This window comes from Sorex araneus, chromosome 1, assembly GCF_027595985.1.
Source record: "Sorex araneus isolate mSorAra2 chromosome 1, mSorAra2.pri, whole genome shotgun sequence".
NCBI classification, from domain to species: Eukaryota; Metazoa; Chordata; class Mammalia; order Eulipotyphla; family Soricidae; genus Sorex; species Sorex araneus.
This window is the reverse complement of record NC_073302.1, coordinates 23,321,463-23,340,779: the sequence shown is the minus strand read 5'-3', so window position 1 is coordinate 23,340,779 and position 19,317 is coordinate 23,321,463. Positions and strand designations below refer to the sequence as shown.

Below are 19,317 nucleotides of genomic sequence, written 5' to 3'. Positions count from 1 at the left end.
TGGGACTGGCCCAGAAGAAATAGAGGCTACACCAGGCAGTGTAGGGGCCTCCACAGCTACACCCACTGATGATGGCAGGGTTTGGGGTGGAGTGGGGGAATTGTCACATGATGCTGAAGATCTAACTAGGGACCTCCTACATGCAAAGACTGTGTCTACCACTTGAGCTATCTTCCCAGCTCAAAATGTTTTCAAAAAGTAAAAGGACCAGTCTACATTTTATTTCTAGTGGTTTTGAGCTGGGCAGAAAAAAGAACTAGGAAGGATGGAAGTGAGAGGAGGGAAGTACCATTCTTGGTGGAAGACGGGCCAGAATGTCATGTTTGTGCCATGTGCAGTGGCAGAGGTGATAGTGTAGAGGGGATAGTCCGAAAGTGATGAGTAGAGCAAGGCTAAAGGAAGTTATACCAGGGGTGAAATCAGCAGTCAGCTGAGTTTCAACTCTATTTTGAATGAAGTAGGAAGTTATGGAAGGAATGAGCAAGGAAATTCAACTCAGTAACAAATATTTATCAAGAGCCAATTTGGCACATGTAGACTAGGCCAAGAATAAAATAATAAATAAATGTTTCCCAATCTCCCCCCAAAACTTAATTCCAGGAAGTGAATGAGATAGTAATACCATAAAATAAATTTGGGAGAGGACATGAAATTGTGTTTTAGATATGCAGAGTTTGAGGTACCTATGGGACGTTTCTGTGAAGATTTCCAGTAGAATGCTAGAATATAGGTATAGAATCATAAGTCAGGAAAAATTTAAGAATTATACCCAAAAAAATAACTGAATTTGTGAGAATGTCTGAGTTTATGAAGGAAATAATAGTTAAAATAGAAGAGAGCTTAGTCTTGAATTTGGAAAAAATTGTTTAAATTGCAATGACAACACTGAGAAAAAGGGCCCAGAAAGGAGACTAATTAGAGATCAAGTTATTTATGTCAAAAGATTTTCTTTACATACCAGATAAGAACTTAAAAAATTTTTTTTTAAAAATTTTTGGTTTTTTGGGCCATACACACCAAGCTGTGTTCAGGGCTTCTGACTCTGTACTCAGGAATCACTTCTAGCAGGTCTTGGATGAGAACTGGGGTGCCTGGGGTTAAATCCCAGTTGGCTGGATGAAAGGGAAGTACCCTACCAGCCATTCTGTCCCTGTGGACCCTACAACTTTGTCTATCTTTTATAAGAACATTTTGTTCTTGCTTCCAGTACACCCAGTAGTTGGTACTTGGGAACCATGGTCATACCCAATAGGCCTGTGGTACTAGGGATCAAACCCAGGGCGTCACACATGCAGAGCATATGTTCTATGATTTGTGGCTATATTCCTGATCCTAAAAGAGCAGTTTGTTTTGTTTTGTTTTTGTCAAAGAATGAATATTTTAATTCATGTTTTCCTAAGATTCAAAAACGTCTGAGGGAGCAGGGATGTAGTTTAGTGGTAGAGCACATGCTTTGCATGTGTGAAGCCCTGAGTTCATTCCTAGGTACCAAAAAAGAAAATAATCTATGTAGTAATTAGAAGTAAAATGTGATTTTAAAGTAAAGACTTTTAGGGGCTAGAGAGAGAGAGAGCACAGCAGGTAGGGTAATTGCTTTGCACAGCTGGTAAGGCCTTGCATGTGGCAGACCCAGGTTCAATTCCCAGCATCCCATATCATCCCCTGAGCACCACCAGGAGTAATTCCTGAGTGCATGAGCCAGGAGTAACCCCTGTGCATCACCAGGTGTGACCCAAAAAGAAAAAAAAATAAGAAAATTTGAAATTGTTCCTTATTTGGCTTTTTAGCAGTTTTTAGTTTACTCATTTGATATTTCTCACTGGGTACTTGAGTTTGAGTATAATTTTGATTTATGAACAAACATTTAGGAAAAATGTACCTTTACATCCAGTTCTGATTTTAGCCCACAGGAAACCAAAGCTGCATAAAGCTGTGCTAGGTGCTGATGGGTCTTTTCTGTAAGATGGTACCTAAAAACAATTATTATTTTATATATACTCACTTGAAAGCTGATCATGCTAATGAGTTCAACCCCAAGTACTCCCCTTCAAAAGAATATTAGTATGGAAATTCACTCGTTCAATCAATAACTACCAAGTATCTAGCAAATGTAAACAATGTGCTTGATTCTGTAGGGGTGGTACTCCAAAATGATAATATAAAGTAAAATGTGGTAAGTAACAGGAAAAAAAAATGGTGTCAAGAATTCAATGAATGGGATGGTCACAACTAAATACTTGTGTGAATGACTGTTATACTTAGAAAAGATTACTTAGAGGGGCTGGAAAGACAGTACAGCAGGCAGGGTATTTGCTCTGCACGCAATCGACCCAGATTCTATCCCCAGCATCCAATATGGTCCCTTGAGCACTGCTTGGAGTAATTTTGAGTGCAGAGCCAGGAGTAACCCCAGAGCTGGGTGTGGCCCAAAAACCAAAACCAAAAAAAGAAAAAAAAAAAGGTAGAAAAAGGAATATTATTCTGGATGTCCTGAGAAAACAGACACAATTTCAGAAGATAAAAGAGTGGGACAAAGTAGAGAATAATGTTAAGATAGAGAAAATAGGGGCTGGAGCAATAGCACAGCGGGAAGGGTGTTCGCCTTGCACGCGGCTGACCTGGGTTTGATTCCCAGCATCCCATATGGTCCCTTGAGCACCGCCAGGAGTAATTCCTGAGTACAAAGCCAGGAGTAAGTCCTGAGCATCACTGGGTGTGACCCCCAAAAAAGATTAAAAAAAAGATAGAGAAAAATATAAGCATAGTAGGAATGGGAAAATAAATCATATTTGTGAGCCAGAAACCAGTCTGGTTGAAATGAATAACTGAGAATTATGCCTGAAAATATAGGTTAGGGTTATATTCTGAAGACTGAATATTATGGCAAGTTATTTGTATATATTCAGTAGAAAATAGGGGAGTCAGTGGATACATTTTATCAGAGTGGAGTAAGAGCCTAGTGTTGAGTTTACTGGTCAAAGAGGGCTCAAAGTGGCTGAAGCACATGCTTTGCATACAGAAGGCCTGGGTTTCATTCCTAGAACTGCCTAGTCCTGCAAGAATTGCTTGGAGTGAGATTGAGCACAGAGCCAGGTATAGAAATGGAGCACCAGCAGGTGTGACCCTCAAAACAAAACAAAACAGAACAAAACAAAAAAGAATATTGAATGCACAACAGATTATGGAGAGTTCCAATGACCCACTGGGCGGTGGGAAACCGGGAAACACTGGTAGTCTATTATAATGGCTCACATAAAATAATGAGAATCTGAACTGTGGTTCAGAAAGAAAAAAAAGTGTGTGCCTGAACCTATAGTATTTTTTTCCAGCCTTAGAAATGAAGAGGACAAGGTTAGAGAGAGTACATTAGGTAGGTGCTTGTTTTGCACTTAGTTCACCTGGGTTTGATCCCTGAAACTCAATTATATGTTCCCCAAGCCTCTTTAGGAATGATTCCTTAAGCTAGAACCAGAAGTAAGCTGTGAGCACTGGTGAATGTGGTTCAAAAACAAGCAAAAAGCAAGATATCATTTTTGGGAGGGGATTTAGAACTTCGTTCATACTTAAACATGTCAGATTGGGTAGCTGTGGAATAAGAGTGGAAATATTTAACAGAAAATGAGAGATACATATTAGAAGTTTTAAAGTGAGACAGGGGTTCAAAATATGGAGTGATTATAGCAGAAGGATAACTGAAGTGTGGGTATAGATAGGCCTTTCAATTGATAAGAGAGGAAGAAAGGAGTTCAGGTATAGTCGGAAAGGAAAAATAGCTAGTATTAGAAGATAAAAAATTAGTAGTAGAAGATAAAAAATGCCATGGAATTTAAGTTTCCAGAAAAAACACTTATAATAGACCTTCACATTCCATAGAAGTGAAAGATAAATTATTTTTATATACTATTAAAATATAAACATTTGTTCTTATAAACCACAGTTACCTCAATATTTTTTGGGGGTCATACCCAGCAATGCACACAGGGCCTACTCCTGGCTCATGCACTCAGGAATTACTCCTGGCGGTGCTCAGGGGACCATATGGGATGCTGGGAATTGAACCCGGCTCAGCCGTGTGCAAGGCAAACGCCCTACCCGCTGTGCTATTGCTCCAGCCCAACCTCAATTTTTAAAAAATTGGAAAATGCAGAGATAAAACCTGAAATACAAGAGAGGCACAGTAATAAATTACCTTTGAGAGACAGTAGAGGTAGGAAGGAAATACGGATTATAGAAAAGGAGAAGTGGAAGTAGTATAGAAGCATAAAAGATAAAGGAAAGAAGTGTCATATGATGACTCTTCAAAACCAATGTCTTGACATGGATTTTTAAATTTTGATTACCAATTTACTTATTCAATGATTAAGTATAGCAAGATGCCATTTAGTTGGTAAATTTAGTAAAAATTTTAGAGAGAAGTGATTTAAGAATAAGTTATCTTATGTGCACTGGTGAAGGGACGGGTGTTTGAGCATTGTATAACTGAGACTTAAACCTGAAAGCTTTGTAACTTTCCACATGGTGAACGAATAAAAGAAAAAAAAAAAGAATAAGTTATCTTTTAGGAAAAAAAGTCTAAAACAAGAAAATCCCAAACGTTTTTAGCTTACTATCCCCATCTTATAAAAAGAAATTACTCAGTGGTCCCTATAAAATGTATCTTCTTTAAGCAAACAAAGTGCCCCCTCACAACGCACCCAAGATTACTACTAGTCAGTGCATTATTCCAGTGCTGAAGAGTGTGGAGCGAAGGGACTGTTTTTGAGAAAGACTGGTTTAGAATTAAAAAATAATGAGAGAAATACTTAAAGCAGAGATTCTTAGTGAGATGGAGGATGGAAAATAATTCACATGGAACTTCTGGGGCAAATATACCATGAGTAAGTGGAAAACTGACTTCTGCTTCAGAGGAGAACTGAGTGATTCAAATATGAACATGAATTTGGATGAAGAAATGTTTACTTACTCTGAGTTAACTGTGTCTTTGAAATATAAAATTATCCAACAATAGTTGTATTGGAAAGATAATGCCATTAATCTCATAACAATATTGTCTGATGCCTTCTCAGAATTTAATTCTTCGAGGTCCTGCCAAGAAATAAAAATATTTTCTTGGTTAAAGAGTTGTTATGTAATTATTTGACCATATTTTTATAATCTATGTCATATAAATGATGATATGAGGAGAAACATAGGAATGGGTTCCTATTGCACTGAAAAATTAAAGTCACACTTGGAAATAGTATAGTTAATGATTGCTTCAGTAAGAAGGATTTGTATGTCTCTCAAAATGCTATATATGACAAAACAGCATACAGAGTGCCTCCCTATTTTGGGAAAAGTCCTTAGAGGATTTTTCCTATGGGGAATGCAAAGTAAGCTATTTTTAAAAGTTAATTCTTATTAAAATACCGTGATTTACAAAGTTGTTCATTATACAGTTGTTTGGCGTTCCAAAATCATTTAGTGTTCCAAAACCATTTGTGTGACCTTCCCTTCACCAATATTCCCAGGTTCCCTCCCAATCCCAACCTGTCCCCTTAGGCACATAATAAATTTACTTTATATTGCTTCTTCCAACAAAATTTTAGAACCTGGCAAATAGAATGATCAGAAACTAAGTCAGTAAGGGCCAATTAACAATTACTATATGATTTTGAACAATGTAAATAAGAAAATTAAAACCAGTTAATACACTGTAATAAAATGCCTATTCTCATTTACATATATACATTTTCAACTCTGGAATCTAATATATATTACATTAAATTTTACTTTATACTTGGGTCTTGTTATGGTACTAATCATGTTTCACCTGTCATTAATAAACTTTTAAAGCAATTCAATGAAAGTATGTCTTAAAAGTCATGAATAATGTACACTGAAAAGGTTTTGTTTTGTTTCTTTACAGTTTACACAATGTGGTTAATAAAACTGTTGAGTGGAGTTTCATACTTAAAAATTCTAGCACTAGCACTCCAGAGTGTCCCCAACTGAGTGTCCACCTCCATTTACCATTGTCTAATGTCCCCTTCTTCCCTCCTTCTCCTCTCTCCCCCACGGTGAGATTCTTCCTGGAAACCAGTTTGCAGCAGTTACTATTTCCTTGTGCATCTGTTTACCTTTTTTTTTTCTAATTCCCCTACCACGTTTCTTTATACTCCACATATGAGAAAGATCGGGCTGGAGTGATAGCACAGCGGTAGGGCATTCATCTTGCATGTGGCCGACCCAGATTCGATTCCTCCGCCCCTCTCGGAGAGCCCGGCAAGCTACGGAGAGTATCTTGCCCAGACGGCAGAACCTGGCAAGCTACCCCTGGTGTATTCAACATGCCAAAAACAGTAACAAACAAGTGTCATGATGGAGACATTACCGGTGCCCGCTGGAGCAAATCAATGAGCAACAGGATGACAGTGACAGTGACAGTGATATGAGAAAGATCATTTTGTGTCTGTCCTTCTCCTAGCATACTACTCTCCAGATCCATCCAATATTTGTAAATTGCATAATCTAATCTCATAGCCAAGTACTGTTTCACTGTGTACATGTACTATAATTTTTATCCAGTCATCTATCTTGGACATTTGGGCTGTTTCAGATTGTGGCTATTGTGAATAGTGCTGCAAGGAACATAGGGATGAAAATGTCTTTTTAAAATTTTCTTCCTTTTCTTCTTTCTTTCTTCCTTTTCTTCTTTCCTTTCTTTCCTTCTTTCTTTCTTTCTTTCTTTCTTTCTTTCTTTCTTTCTTTCTTTCTTTCTTTCTTTCTTTCTTTCTTTCTTTCTTTCTTTCTTTCTTTCTTGCTTTCTTGCTTTTTGGGTCACACCTGGCAATGCACAGGGGTTACTCCTGGCTCTGCACTCAGGAATTACTCTTGGCAGTGCTCAGGGGACCATATGGGATGCTGGGAATCGAACCCAGGTCAGCCGTGTGCAAGGCAAACACCCTACCTGCTGTGCTATTACTCCAGCTCCCTTCTTTCTTTTTTTAAAATAATTGAATCACTGAATAAAAAAGTTATTCATGATTTAGTTTCAGGTGTACAATGTTCCAACACCAATGTCTTCACCATTGTCCATTTTCTTCCACCAGTGTCCCCAGTTTCCCTCCCACACCCCAGCCTATCTCCATGGCAAGCACCTTTTTTTATTTTTTCCTTCCCCCAACCCCTCTTTTAAGCAATATGGTTTGCAATACTGTTACTGATAGAGTATCATGCATACCACTTTTACCTCCTTAAAGCACCTAGTCCTGGCCCAGCATGTCTTCATCATCGTTGTAACAGTGATCCCTTCCCTGACCTAACTCCCAACTGGCAAGCTTCATACTAAGAACCAGTTCTCCTGCTCTTTGTTTCTTTTGCCTTTGGGCTTTATTTAGTCTCCTACTATTTATTTATATCTTGCCTGGGAGTGAGATCATTCTGTGTCTATACCTCTCCCTCTGACTTATTTCACTCAGCATGATAGCACATTTTCACAGTGGAATAATACTCAGCTGTAAGAAAAGGTGAAAACATGCAATTTGCTGATGTATGAATGGATTTGGAGAGTATCATGCTGATATATATAAATATATGTATATGCTGCAATAAATATAAGAATGCAGACATATTTTCTGCGTTGTGTTTTGACACCCTTAGGGCACATTTCCAGGAGTGGAATTTCTGGGTTAGATGAAAGATCAATTCCTAGATTTTTGAGTAATGTACATATTATCTGCAAAAAAGGCTGGACTAGTTAACATTCCCGCCAGCAGTGAATGAGAGTCCTTTTTCCCCCCTGCATCCACACCAAAACTGGTTGATGTTTGCTTTTGATGAGTGCCAGTCTCGCTGGTGTGAAGTGAAATCTTACTGTTGTTTTGACTTGATTTTTCTGGGTAATTAGTGATGAAGAGAATTTTTTTATATACCTGTTTTTGGCCATTTGTATATCTCCTTTGAGGAAGTTGATCATCTTTTCTCCCCGTTTTTTTGTGGAGTTGGATTTTTTCTTGTAAAATTCTATGAGCATTTTATGTCCTAATATTGACCCTTTATTAGATGAGTGGTGGGCAAATCATTTCTCCCACTTTGGGCTTTCTTTGTATCATGGTCATCAGTTCCTTTGAAGTGCAGAAGCTCCTTAATTTAATGTAGTCCCTGTTTGTTAATCTTTGCTCCACTTGCCTGGCCATCCTTTAAGGTCCCTCTAGCTTCAATGTCATGGAGAGTTCTGCTAATGTTTTCCTCTGTACTTTATGGATTCAGGTCTGATAACAAGTATTTAATCCATTTTGATTTGACTTTTATGCTTGGCATTAAAAGGAGGTCTGAGTTCATTGCTCTGCATGTGGCTGAGCAGCCCAGTGTAGGACCAGTGATGTCAGCTGGAGGCAAGCGTCACCTGAGATGACAGAGCAGCAAGCGAAAGGTCCCCAAATAGGTTTTTATAATGGATGTCTAACAGAGCTCTGTGTTTCCACACAGCTTATATTTTCACATTTGCTCTTCAACTCAGAAGGCAGCTTTACCAAACAGATTTGTTATCTTTCCAATGGAATTAAGTCACTGAAAACACCTCTGAAGTCCTTTTCCTGGAGAATTCTGTCGTATGTCTCTGGCATATTTTATAGATTCTAGCCTAATCTCATTGTTTGTCTTCTAAAGTATGTTAAAAATTGTTTAATCTCCAGGTGGCTAAGGAGAGCTCTGGCGCCTTTCCCTCTCATTTGGTGGTCTCAGGCCGCTTCCCCTCCTGGGGCGGCCCGTGCCATGGGCGGCCGAAGGAGGAAATGAGGCCGCCAGGCCGGTTGATGATTGGTAGCCGTTTATTCCATTCTCCGCACGCACCTGTTCCAGTTTCCTGAGCCCTTCATTCTAGTCTCACATTGTCCCGAATTCCTGTCTCCTCTAATCTCTCCTGTTCATCTTTCCGCTCTCTCACTCTCAGCCTCATCTCTCATCTCTCCACATGCCTGGTCCTGCATTCTTCCCCTACATTCTTCTCCCTCTGTCTCCCTTGCTAGTCTCTCCGTGCTCCATTTTGCTGCCCTGGTCTCTTTAGTCTCTCACCAACTCCCCAGCAATGGAGGTAGACACCACATCCCATCTGGTAGCACATTCAACATATCAAAAGCCCTTCCTGATCACTGATCCAGCTCAAGGGAGGGAAATCCCACCTAGGGGTTTTTCTCCTCTCCACAGTCCAATAACTAAATTAATATCTTAATTAACATCTTAATTCTACTTCATAGTATTTGTTATTTTCTAAGGACACAGTAAGGTATACATTAAGCTTGTAGGGTAGCTCTCCTGGGGACGTCTCACTATAGATCTCAGACTACAGTGCTCAGGCCAGATTAATCTTTCCTAACCCTAGCAGGTTCCTAGTCTAGATGTTACTTTTTGGATCATGGCAGATTGTCCATGACCATACTCTTAACTTATAGTTAAGTATTATGGCACTTTGGCCAGGCCCACTTTGATGCCAGGGTAGCTCACTGCTTGCCCTGGGTCCATCCAGTCCCTCATTGGGACCCTGCTTTTGGAGTGCTGGGAAGTAAGGACAACTGAGGCTTAAGTTGAGAGAACAGATGCCCAGGGGTGAATATCATTCAGAGTCAATTAACTCCCAAGTTACAAAAGCATAGCATTAAGTGTCTTCCTGTGTCTATATAAAAAGGACATTGCTCTAAATTAACTATGCAAAGGACTTAAGGAAAAGAGAAAAGCAATATTTACAAGTTAGCAGAACACAAAGAAAGAAGTTACAAATAAACACAGAGGAATGGGAGCACTGCAATGGGAGTAACCCAATAAACCTAAGTTCCCTACGGCCAGGGAGGAAGGGCAAACCAATGTTATCCTACAAAAAATAATAAAAAGAAGTTTAGTAACTTTTACACTATGATAATTTTAGCACTGTGGCTAATTTTCAGTTTTGGAAAGAATAATATATTACAGTTAAGCTCTATATACAGTTGTATGTATTTATTTTTTTACTATATAGTTTTACCTGCAAAATTATGGCAGTATGTTCATTAATTGTCATTACTACATAATGCTCTGTGTCTCCAAAAAGTTTCAGTGACTCATTGCAGCATCTTTCCACTAGGGTGATATTGTAACTGTAAAATACAATATTTGTGAATTAAACAATAAAATAGAAAAGAACTTTTTTGCAGGGGAGGCTTACTCCTGGTTCTGTGCTCAGAGATGGCTACTGGTGGTACTCAGGGGACCATATGCAGTGCTGAGGATCAAACCAGGGTTGGCTGTGAGCAAAGCAAGCACCTTAACCCTTGTATTATCTCTCCAGTCCCCAAAAGACAATTCTTTAAACTGTATTAGTCTCCTGTATATTAAATTATTTGAATCACTGTGCTTTGTCTTTTATATATAAATGTATTCTACTTTATACATTTGAGGAATAAAGGGCTAGAGTGATAGTACAGTGATTAGGGTACTTGTCTTACACAAGGCCTACCTGGATTAGATCCCCAGTATCCCATACGGACCCCTGAGTACCACCAGGAATAATTCCTGAGTGCAGAACCAGGAGTAACCCCTGAGCATTGCTGGGTGTGACACCAAAACAAAACTAAATATATATAAGTGTATAAGTTTGAGGAATGAAATCAATTTATTTAGTATAGATAACAAATTAGTTGAGATGCATTTTGCTCTAGTTATTTTGCTAAATATTATGGTTTATAATATTATTACCAATATCTTGATCAATTTATTCTAGCTCTATATATGTATTCATGAAAGCTAACACTTTTATGAATAAAAAACATTCAGCAATTATCAGAACTTTTAGTTATTCTCCCTAAAATTGTTTTATAAACTCATAGTTTTCTGTGATTTTCCCTACAAACTTAATATATAAAAACAAATATGAAAAATAGAACTGTACTTTAATAAAGGGAACAGTACAATTATAATTCCTTAATATATAAAGCCTTTGGCTAGCAACTCTGTGCTAAGAAAAAATGTCTTCTATTTAGAATGTTCAATGTTTGATACGCAATGTTTGATACAAAAATGTTCAAAATTTGATACAGAATGTTTGAGAACTAGAGGTATAAAAGCTTGAGACTTCACTTAGATCTTCATAGAGTATTCCTCAGGAGGTATTTAAAAATCCTTCCACCAAAAAAAAAAATCTCACCACATTATCAATAATTCAAAGATGGACCATATAAAAATTCACAGGGAAAAAAATTCCCATGCTGACACTTAATATTTTCTGGTGGCAAAAGAAATGCACTCAAAATTAATTTTCAATAAGAATATTACCCCAAAATTGATATATATCTTATATATTACAAAAAGGGATAATCTTCAATAGTTCTGATGGTGTATTCTATGGGGAAAGCATAAGTTGAAAAATTATCTGGGCAATTAGTCTTCTATAATTCCACAGGTATCTATTGTGCTGCGGTTCACCATCAAATCCCACATGAGCCCCAAAATTTTTGAGTTCATGATCAAAGGAGACATAGAGACATCAACAAATAAATTTTGGAGGCATGTATTCACACCAGCTGGTGCGCTGTCCTGCTAGGCAAGAGCAGCAGCCTCCCAGCAGAGCACAGGCTTTTGGTTAGAAAAAAACACATCCTGCCGTACCTGTCATATTCATAATCACCCACAAAATTAGTTTAACTCACTGGGCCCATGTCCTGGCACCCAGTAAATTCATGTAAGCATAGTGAAGCAAGCATTGATATAGAAGAAAGAAAAAGTGATTACACAAAGCAATCAACTATTGATCATTAACCACATCACTGGTGTGGACCCTAAGCCATTGTTTCTATTTTTACTCCGTGACTGGCAAGCGCCCTTGTGAAGGGTTACAAGCGTTGCAAGGGACACATTGTACCCTTTGTTTCTCTATTTCTCCTGCTAGACTGGCGTTCATTTGATAGGAATGATGTCTTATTCATCTTGACATTTCCAGCACTTAACACAGGTTGTGATTTGTAAAAGACGTTAAGCATAGACTGGTTGCACTAAATAGAATTTAGCTTCCTGATAAATGCTACAGGAACAAATATGTCAATGGGGCTGGAGAGCTTGCACAGCCGGTAGGGCGTTTGCCTTGCACATGGCTGACCCGGCTTCAATTCCCAGCATCCCATATGGTCCCCCGAGCACCGCCAGGAATAATTCCTGAGTGCATGAGCCAGGAGTAACCCCTGTGCATCGCCGGGTGTGACCCAAAAGAAAAAGAACAAAGAGTCATACTTTCAGTTCTAAAACTCTGTAATTCTTGATCTCTATGGAGACTCGTGACACATCATAAGACACTCCCTACCCATTTTCCATAAATACCACACCATATTTGATGGGTTTCAGACAGTAGGCAACAAAACATAAAGGGAAATATATGTATATGCCTCTCAGAGAGCCCGGCAAGCTATCAAGGGTATCCCGCCTGCATGCCAGAGCCTGGCAAGCTACCTGTGGTGTATTTGATATGTCAAAAACAGTAACAATAATGGCTCTCATTCCCCTGACCCTGAAAGAGCCTCCAATATAGAGGGAAAGACTCATTGGGAAAGACGAGTAAGGAGAGGCTGCTAAAATCTCAGGGCTGGGACGAATGGAGACGTTACCAGTGCCCGCTCGAGTAAATCGATGAACAACGGATGACAGTGATACAATAAAACAGTGATAATTTCAGACTGGAATCAGAAATAGTATCACATGAAGAGTAATATTTAAACAAGTAGAATATGTCTATATATATGTAGAAAGAGATGCTTTGACTCAAAATTTTAATTTAAGCACTTACCTGGATTCTAGCAACTGAAGTATTTCTGGATTATTAAGAAGTCCCTCAGAGGCATAAAATACATAAGGAATCTGAATTTCTAAAAGGAAACCACCAAATCTATCCAACAAAGTGCTTCCTAAAGAAAACAAAATTTATGAATGTTTCTCTTTTTTTCTCACCCCTACGTATCTCTTTTATAACTGAATTTGTAATAATAGGCATAAATAAATTCAAAGAGGAAAATAATATTAATATTCTCTGTAAAAATCAGAAATCAGAACAAAGTTCTCAAGAATGAATGAAAAGCCATGTTGTCCTACTAGAGACAAAAGCTAGCAAAACCACTCTATGCTAAAAACCAGTTTACTGTGTACTTCCAGATGTTTTTGCATATACTTATCTATAATACACATGTACACTCAGACAAAAAAAAAGAAAAAAGCAAATAGGATCATATTCTATCTGAATGTTAAAATCTACTTATTTAAGTGTACTGAATTTTTGTCTGCATACATAGGAATTTATATAGAAATTGAAAGTGATGCATAACAATATAAAGGAAATGATATAAATAGGAAAAGAATAAAAACCTCACTAGAGAAATGGATTATTTATCAAAATACACAATTTACTGAATAATATCTACACAGGGGCTAGAGAAATGGCTTTAAGGGCTCCTGCTTATGCTTTGCATGTGGGTGGTCCTGGTTCAATCCCTGGCACCACATGCTCTGAAGCACTGCCTTGAGCAGACTCCAAGAACCATGCTGAGCACAGGCAGATGTGGTCCAACGCCCAAGCCCTTTTGATTCTATTTTTTTTAAAATTCTAAACATCAAAATTGTATGATGACTGTACTTTTAGCATTGTGCTGGAATATCTCAGAATTCGGACTCCCTATTCATACTTGAAATGGACAGAAAGTAATTTGTGGCAAGAATGGAAAGAGATGGATCTAAAAATGTACTGCATGGACTTTTTTTTCCTTTTGGGGTCACACCTCACACCTGGCGATGCACTGGGGTTACTCCTGGCTCACGCACTCAGAAATACTCCTGGCGGTTCTTGGGAGACCATATGGGATGCTGGGAATCGAGCTCGGGTTGGCCTCACCAAGGTAAACGCTATCGCTCCAGCGCCCGCATAGACTTTTTATTAATAGATCTGAGAATTTCAAACTTAGTCACGTGAAAAGGAAACACAAAGGAAAACACAAACACAAAGGAAACGATATGTGAAGTAGCTTTAGACTATTTTCTAATTATTTGCGGTTTAATATTGCATATTAAAATTGTTCTAAATCATGGTTACATTTCCACTATAACTTAATTAACAATTAATTTTGCATTAGTGTATAAGATCAAGATCAGATAGAATTGTAATAAAATTGTGCTGTGTAAGTAAAATATCTGGAGGCTAATAGGATGAAGACAAATAAAATCCACAAAATGTATTTTACAAATAAAGAACATGAAATATGAGTTAAAAGGATATTACCAGTGTCACAGAGTGGTGAGATTAGAGCTTTGAATTGAATCTTTTAATGTCATAACTTATTCTCTTTCCTTAGACCAGAAACAGAAAACAGAAAATTTTTATTCTAACAGAGCAAAAGAAGAAATTTAGTTCATATCCTTACTCTTTAAAACAGTGTCTGGAAGAATCACTTTAAAAGCCATGTAAGGAATATTCAATTTTTTGCAGTGGTTGGTCCAACAAGAATTTTCTACATAATTGTATTCCACCACAAATGAGAAATGACTCCAGGGAAAATCTGCTCCAATGTATTGATTATGTACAACTACACAGGAACTTGTACTGAAGAGAAAAGAAAGCCAAGAATATGGAATTATATTGGGCAATTATTAATTTAGCATATGAAAAGATATAGTGGGTTTGATTTTTTTTGCTATTCCACTTTAAATGTATTTATCTTGGAATGATATTATTATGTTTTCTATTCTGTTCTCCAATTGTGCTAATATACTTTCTTATTTCTTTCTGATGGTGAAAACTTTTTTAAAAGCAGGATATAAAAATCTTCCTTTTCTTTAAATTTAAGGAATCCTAATTCTATGGCCTAAGTTCTGTCAGTAATAGACAAATTTTCAGGAGAAATAATTCTCATTTTCTTTCTTTTTTTTTTCTTTTTGGGTCACACCCAGCAATGCACAGGGGTCACTCCTGGATCATACATTCAGGAATCACTCCTGGCAGTGCTCAGGGACCATATGGGATGCTGGGAGTCGAACCCAGGACGGCTGCATGCAAGGCAAACGACCTACCTGCTGTGCTATTGCTCCAGCCCCTTAATCTCATTTTCTTATCCATGTCAGGTTTTCTTTGAAAGTCTTTAAAGTAAAGATTATCTAACAAGTTAAAAATGGAATTTTAGGGGCTGGAGAGATAGCACAGCAGAGAGGGCGTTTGCCTTGCACGTGGCCGACCCGGCTTCGATTCCCAGCATCCCATATGGTGCCCTGAGCACTGCCAGGAGTAATTCCTGAGTACATGAGCCAGGAGTAATCCCTGTGCATCGCCAGGAGTGACCCAGAAAGCAAAAAAAAAAAAAAAATGGAATTTTAGTTTTCTCAATGGGACTCATAAATACTTTAGCAACAAAAATGGATACTTAAATTTAAAATTATCTTTCCCATCTTCAAATTTTATATAACTCCTGCTGCTTTCTATTTAAATCAGTCTAGAAAATAAGTGGTATTTCTGCATAGCTTTATGAACTTTTATTTGACTTACAACTTCTCATTATTACTTGAAGGCCAAATTTATAAAGAGGTAATTTCATCATAAAATAGGGCAAGAATCATAGCTTTTGGTGGGGGTGGCTTTATGGTCACATGCAGCTGTATTCAGGGCTTACTCCTGGCTCTTTGCTAAGGGATCACTCCTGATAGAGCCCAGGGGACCATATGTGTATAGAGATCAAACTTAATTTTTCCCTAATCTGTGCCCAAGATTCTCCACCTCTCATGTCCTCCACCTTGTTATGTAATTTTCCTTTTAACCTTGAGTGAAAAAGAATCAATTACTCCCTATCTTAAAGTTTATATGATGCAGAAGAGACAACAGGACAGTAAGGGAGGGTTATTAACTGTTGGTAGGGATGGTGAAGCAGTATCACAAGTATAAAACAATAATGTAAGAATTACTTTAAACCACGACATCTCAATAAAAAATAGGAAAAAAAGATTTCTGCTAGAATTTATATACTAAATCTAAAATGAAAAAGTTGTTCCTTTTTGTTAATACTTACAGATGTTGATTTATAATGTTGCATACATAAAAGAATGCAATACAATATTATTTCAATAAAATACTTTTAAAATTTAACTTTTAAAAATTAAGTAAATACTGTCATAACACTACGTGGGTTACAGATTTCAGGTTTTATTTAATATTTGTAAAGGTTAAGTTCTACAAGAAATTGTGATTTTTTCCTATGTGGACTGGTATATCTGTTCTCCACAGATAAAGAAATAAATTTTTACCCATTTAAAACATTTCCGGATGCCAAATATTTTTTCCTTTCGTTAGGATGTAAGACAGTCAATTTAAAACCTGTGGAACAAGGAGTAACATGTAAAAAGTTTCTTTCAGAGTTTTGTTCATGTATATTTTTCATTGTGTCATATATTTCACTACCATAAAAATGAACTCAAGGTTTATGAACAAATGAACTGTTTAAAATACAGTTTGCTGGACTGAGATTTCAAGTCTAGAGTGTCAAAAAGTATGAATCACAGTTATTTTTCTTATGTGTGCATGTTGTATGTATATTCTGAATTTATTGAGTAAAACAGAAAAAAATATAAGAGAAAACAAATTTAAAGGCAATCAAATAAAACACCAATTCTGTGTAGTAACTTTTATTTTGATAAAAATCATAGCAAATCACCTTTTTCTCTTCTGCCCAAAATTTAAGTGCATAATTAAACAGAAAGAAGCTTCCTTTCCATGAGTAGTAATAACTTTTCTCCCTTTCTACCGGCAAGTAGGCTCCATGAGAACTACCTGATCCTTAGATTTACTCTTCTTAATTATAATTTACAATTTCAAAAACAATTTCTTTACCATCATATAATTTATTTTGTGCAGATGTAATTTATTTAGTAGATGATTCTATCTAAAGTAGATTCTATGTGTAAAGTTCACAAAGACATGCTATAATAAGGATGGGGCAAATGCTTAGTAATTTCATGTTTACTTGACTTGCTTTAATATTAGTTTTTATAACAATAAGAAAATATAAAGAAGTATTTCTTTTTTATATTTATAAGAGCATTCATATTATTTAAAATATAATATCTTACGGGGCCACAGACAGTACAGGGGGTGAAGCGCTTGCTTTGTGTGAGGCTGACTCCAGTTAGATCCGTAGCACTGCATAATGGTGCCCTGACTACGGCCAGGAGTTAATACCTGCCCAGGAGCTAACAGTAAACCCCGAGCACAGGGAGTGTGATCCAGCCTCTACCTCTCAGGACCTGTCTTGTAAACAATAATGCCCAAAAGTAGAGAGAAAAAGAAGGAAAGTGCCCGCCATAGAGGCAGGGCGTGGGGTGGGGATGGTGGGAAGGATACTTGGGCATTGATGGTGGGAAAGGTACACTGGTGAAGGAGTGGGTGTTTGATGTATAACTGAAACTCAGAAGCTGACATTTTGGTGAGAAAAAAAGACAAGAGAATATGTTATTATATCCCAGTGTGGCAGGCTGGAACGATAGCACAGCAGGTAGGACGTTTGCCTTGCATGCAGCCGACCCGGGTTTGATTCCTCCGTCCCTCTCAGAGAGCCCAGCAAGCTACCCAGAGAATCCCGCAGGCATGACAGAGCCTGGCAAGCTACCTGTGGCATATTTGATATGCCAAAAACAGTAACAACAAGTCTCACAATGGAGACATTACGGGTGCCCGCTTGAGCAAATTGATGAGCAATGGGATGACAGTGACAGTGACCCCAGGGTGGCAAATGGTGCCTTAGAAGCATGCAGGTTAGAAAAATCTGGAAACAACCTGAGTGCCCTAAAACAGATGACTGGTTAAAGAAACTTTGGTACATCTACACAATGAAATACTACGCAGCTGTTAGGAGATGAAGTCTTGAAATTTGCTTATAAATGGATAGACATGGAGAGTATCATGCTAAGTGAAATGAGTCAGAAAGAGAGGGGCAGACAGAGAAGGACTGCACTCATTTGTGGAGTATAGAATAACATCACATGAGACTGACACCCAAGGACAGTAGAGACAAGGGCCAGGAGGTCTGCCCCATAGCTGGAAGCCTGCTTCATGAGCGAAGGGGAGAAGGCAGATGGAAAAGAGAAGGAATCACTAAGAAAATGACGGCTGGAGGAACTAGTTGAGATGGGAGATGCACGCCGAAAGTAGATAATGGACCAAACATGATGACCTCTCAGTGTCTGTGTTGCAAGCCATAATTCCCAAAAGTAGAGAGAGAGTATGGGGAATATTGTCTGCCATGAAGGCAGGGGGAGGGCGGGAAAGGGGGAGATATCCAAGATATCGGTGGTGGGGAATGTGCACTGGTGGAGGGATGGGTGTTTGATCATTGTGAGATTGTAACCCACATATGAAAGCTTGTAACCATCTCATGGTGATTCAAAAAAAAAAGTATGCAGGTTAGAATCTGAGAGTATAGAGGGAAATTATTTAAATCAAGGATACATGAACAAATGGTTTAACTTTTCTTCCCCACACCTGGGAATACTCAGGGCTTACTCCTGGTTCAGCACACAATCATCACTCTGACTGTTCTCAGGGAACTGTATGGGGATCAAACCAGGGTTGACTCAAGGCAAGGCTGTATCCCTCTGGCCCAGTTTAACTAACTTTTGAAGGATTTTCATAGGGTTTGAACAAAGAAAGTTTGGGAGATGGTAAAATATGTAGTTTATAGAGGAAAGCCAAATAGCCAAAGGGTATTTTTGTTTGTTCTCATTTTGGCCTACACCTTATGATGCTCAGCTCTTGGTTTTGTGCTCAAATATCATTCCGGCAGAGCTCAGGAAATTGTTTATGGTGTCTGGGATCAAGACTGGGTCGGCTCCTAAAGGAGAGAGAGAGAGTAAAGGGGAATGCGCCTGCCACAGGTGTAGGAGGTGTGTGTGTGGGGGTGAGGTGGGGTGATGGGAGGGGTACTGGGAACATTGGTGGTGGAGAATGGGCACTGGTGGAGGGATGGGTACTCGATCATTGTATGACTGAAATGTAAGCACGAAAGTTTGTAAGTCTGTAACTGTACCTCACGGTGACTATTATTATTAAAAATAATAATAATTTTAAAAAAATTTTTAAAAAGACTGGGGGCCTGCCGCCGAGATATGATCCTGGGGGCCGCACGTGTGCACGAGCATGACTCCAGGGGTCAGCTAAACTACGTTTGGTATGGGCAGCTCCTTGCAGAGCGTCTCTAAACAGAACTAAGCCGAGGCCCCATGCCTGCCCAGGAGGGAAAAGGTATTTCTCTCTCTCGCCTTTTTCCTTGCCGGGGGTGAAGGGCGTGGCGAGCGCCA

At 38.3% G+C, this 19,317-nt stretch overlaps 1 protein-coding gene across 1 annotated transcript in view; it reads right to left on the bottom strand.

The window, feature by feature from the left end:
* The window catches only part of SHOC1 (shortage in chiasmata 1), a 76,308-nt gene that overhangs the window by 11,721 nt on the left and 45,270 nt on the right, over positions 1–19,317 (bottom strand). The window contains exons 20-25 of the mRNA XM_055124987.1: positions 16,273–16,342; positions 14,406–14,584; positions 12,785–12,902; positions 9,998–10,109; positions 4,964–5,085; positions 1,880–1,970 (exon numbers count right to left, since the gene is read on the bottom strand). Coding sequence (XP_054980962.1) covers positions 1,880–1,970; positions 4,964–5,085; positions 9,998–10,109; positions 12,785–12,902; positions 14,406–14,584; positions 16,273–16,342 — 692 coding nt within the window. The remainder of the gene's footprint in view (positions 1–1,879; positions 1,971–4,963; positions 5,086–9,997; positions 10,110–12,784; positions 12,903–14,405; positions 14,585–16,272; positions 16,343–19,317) is intronic.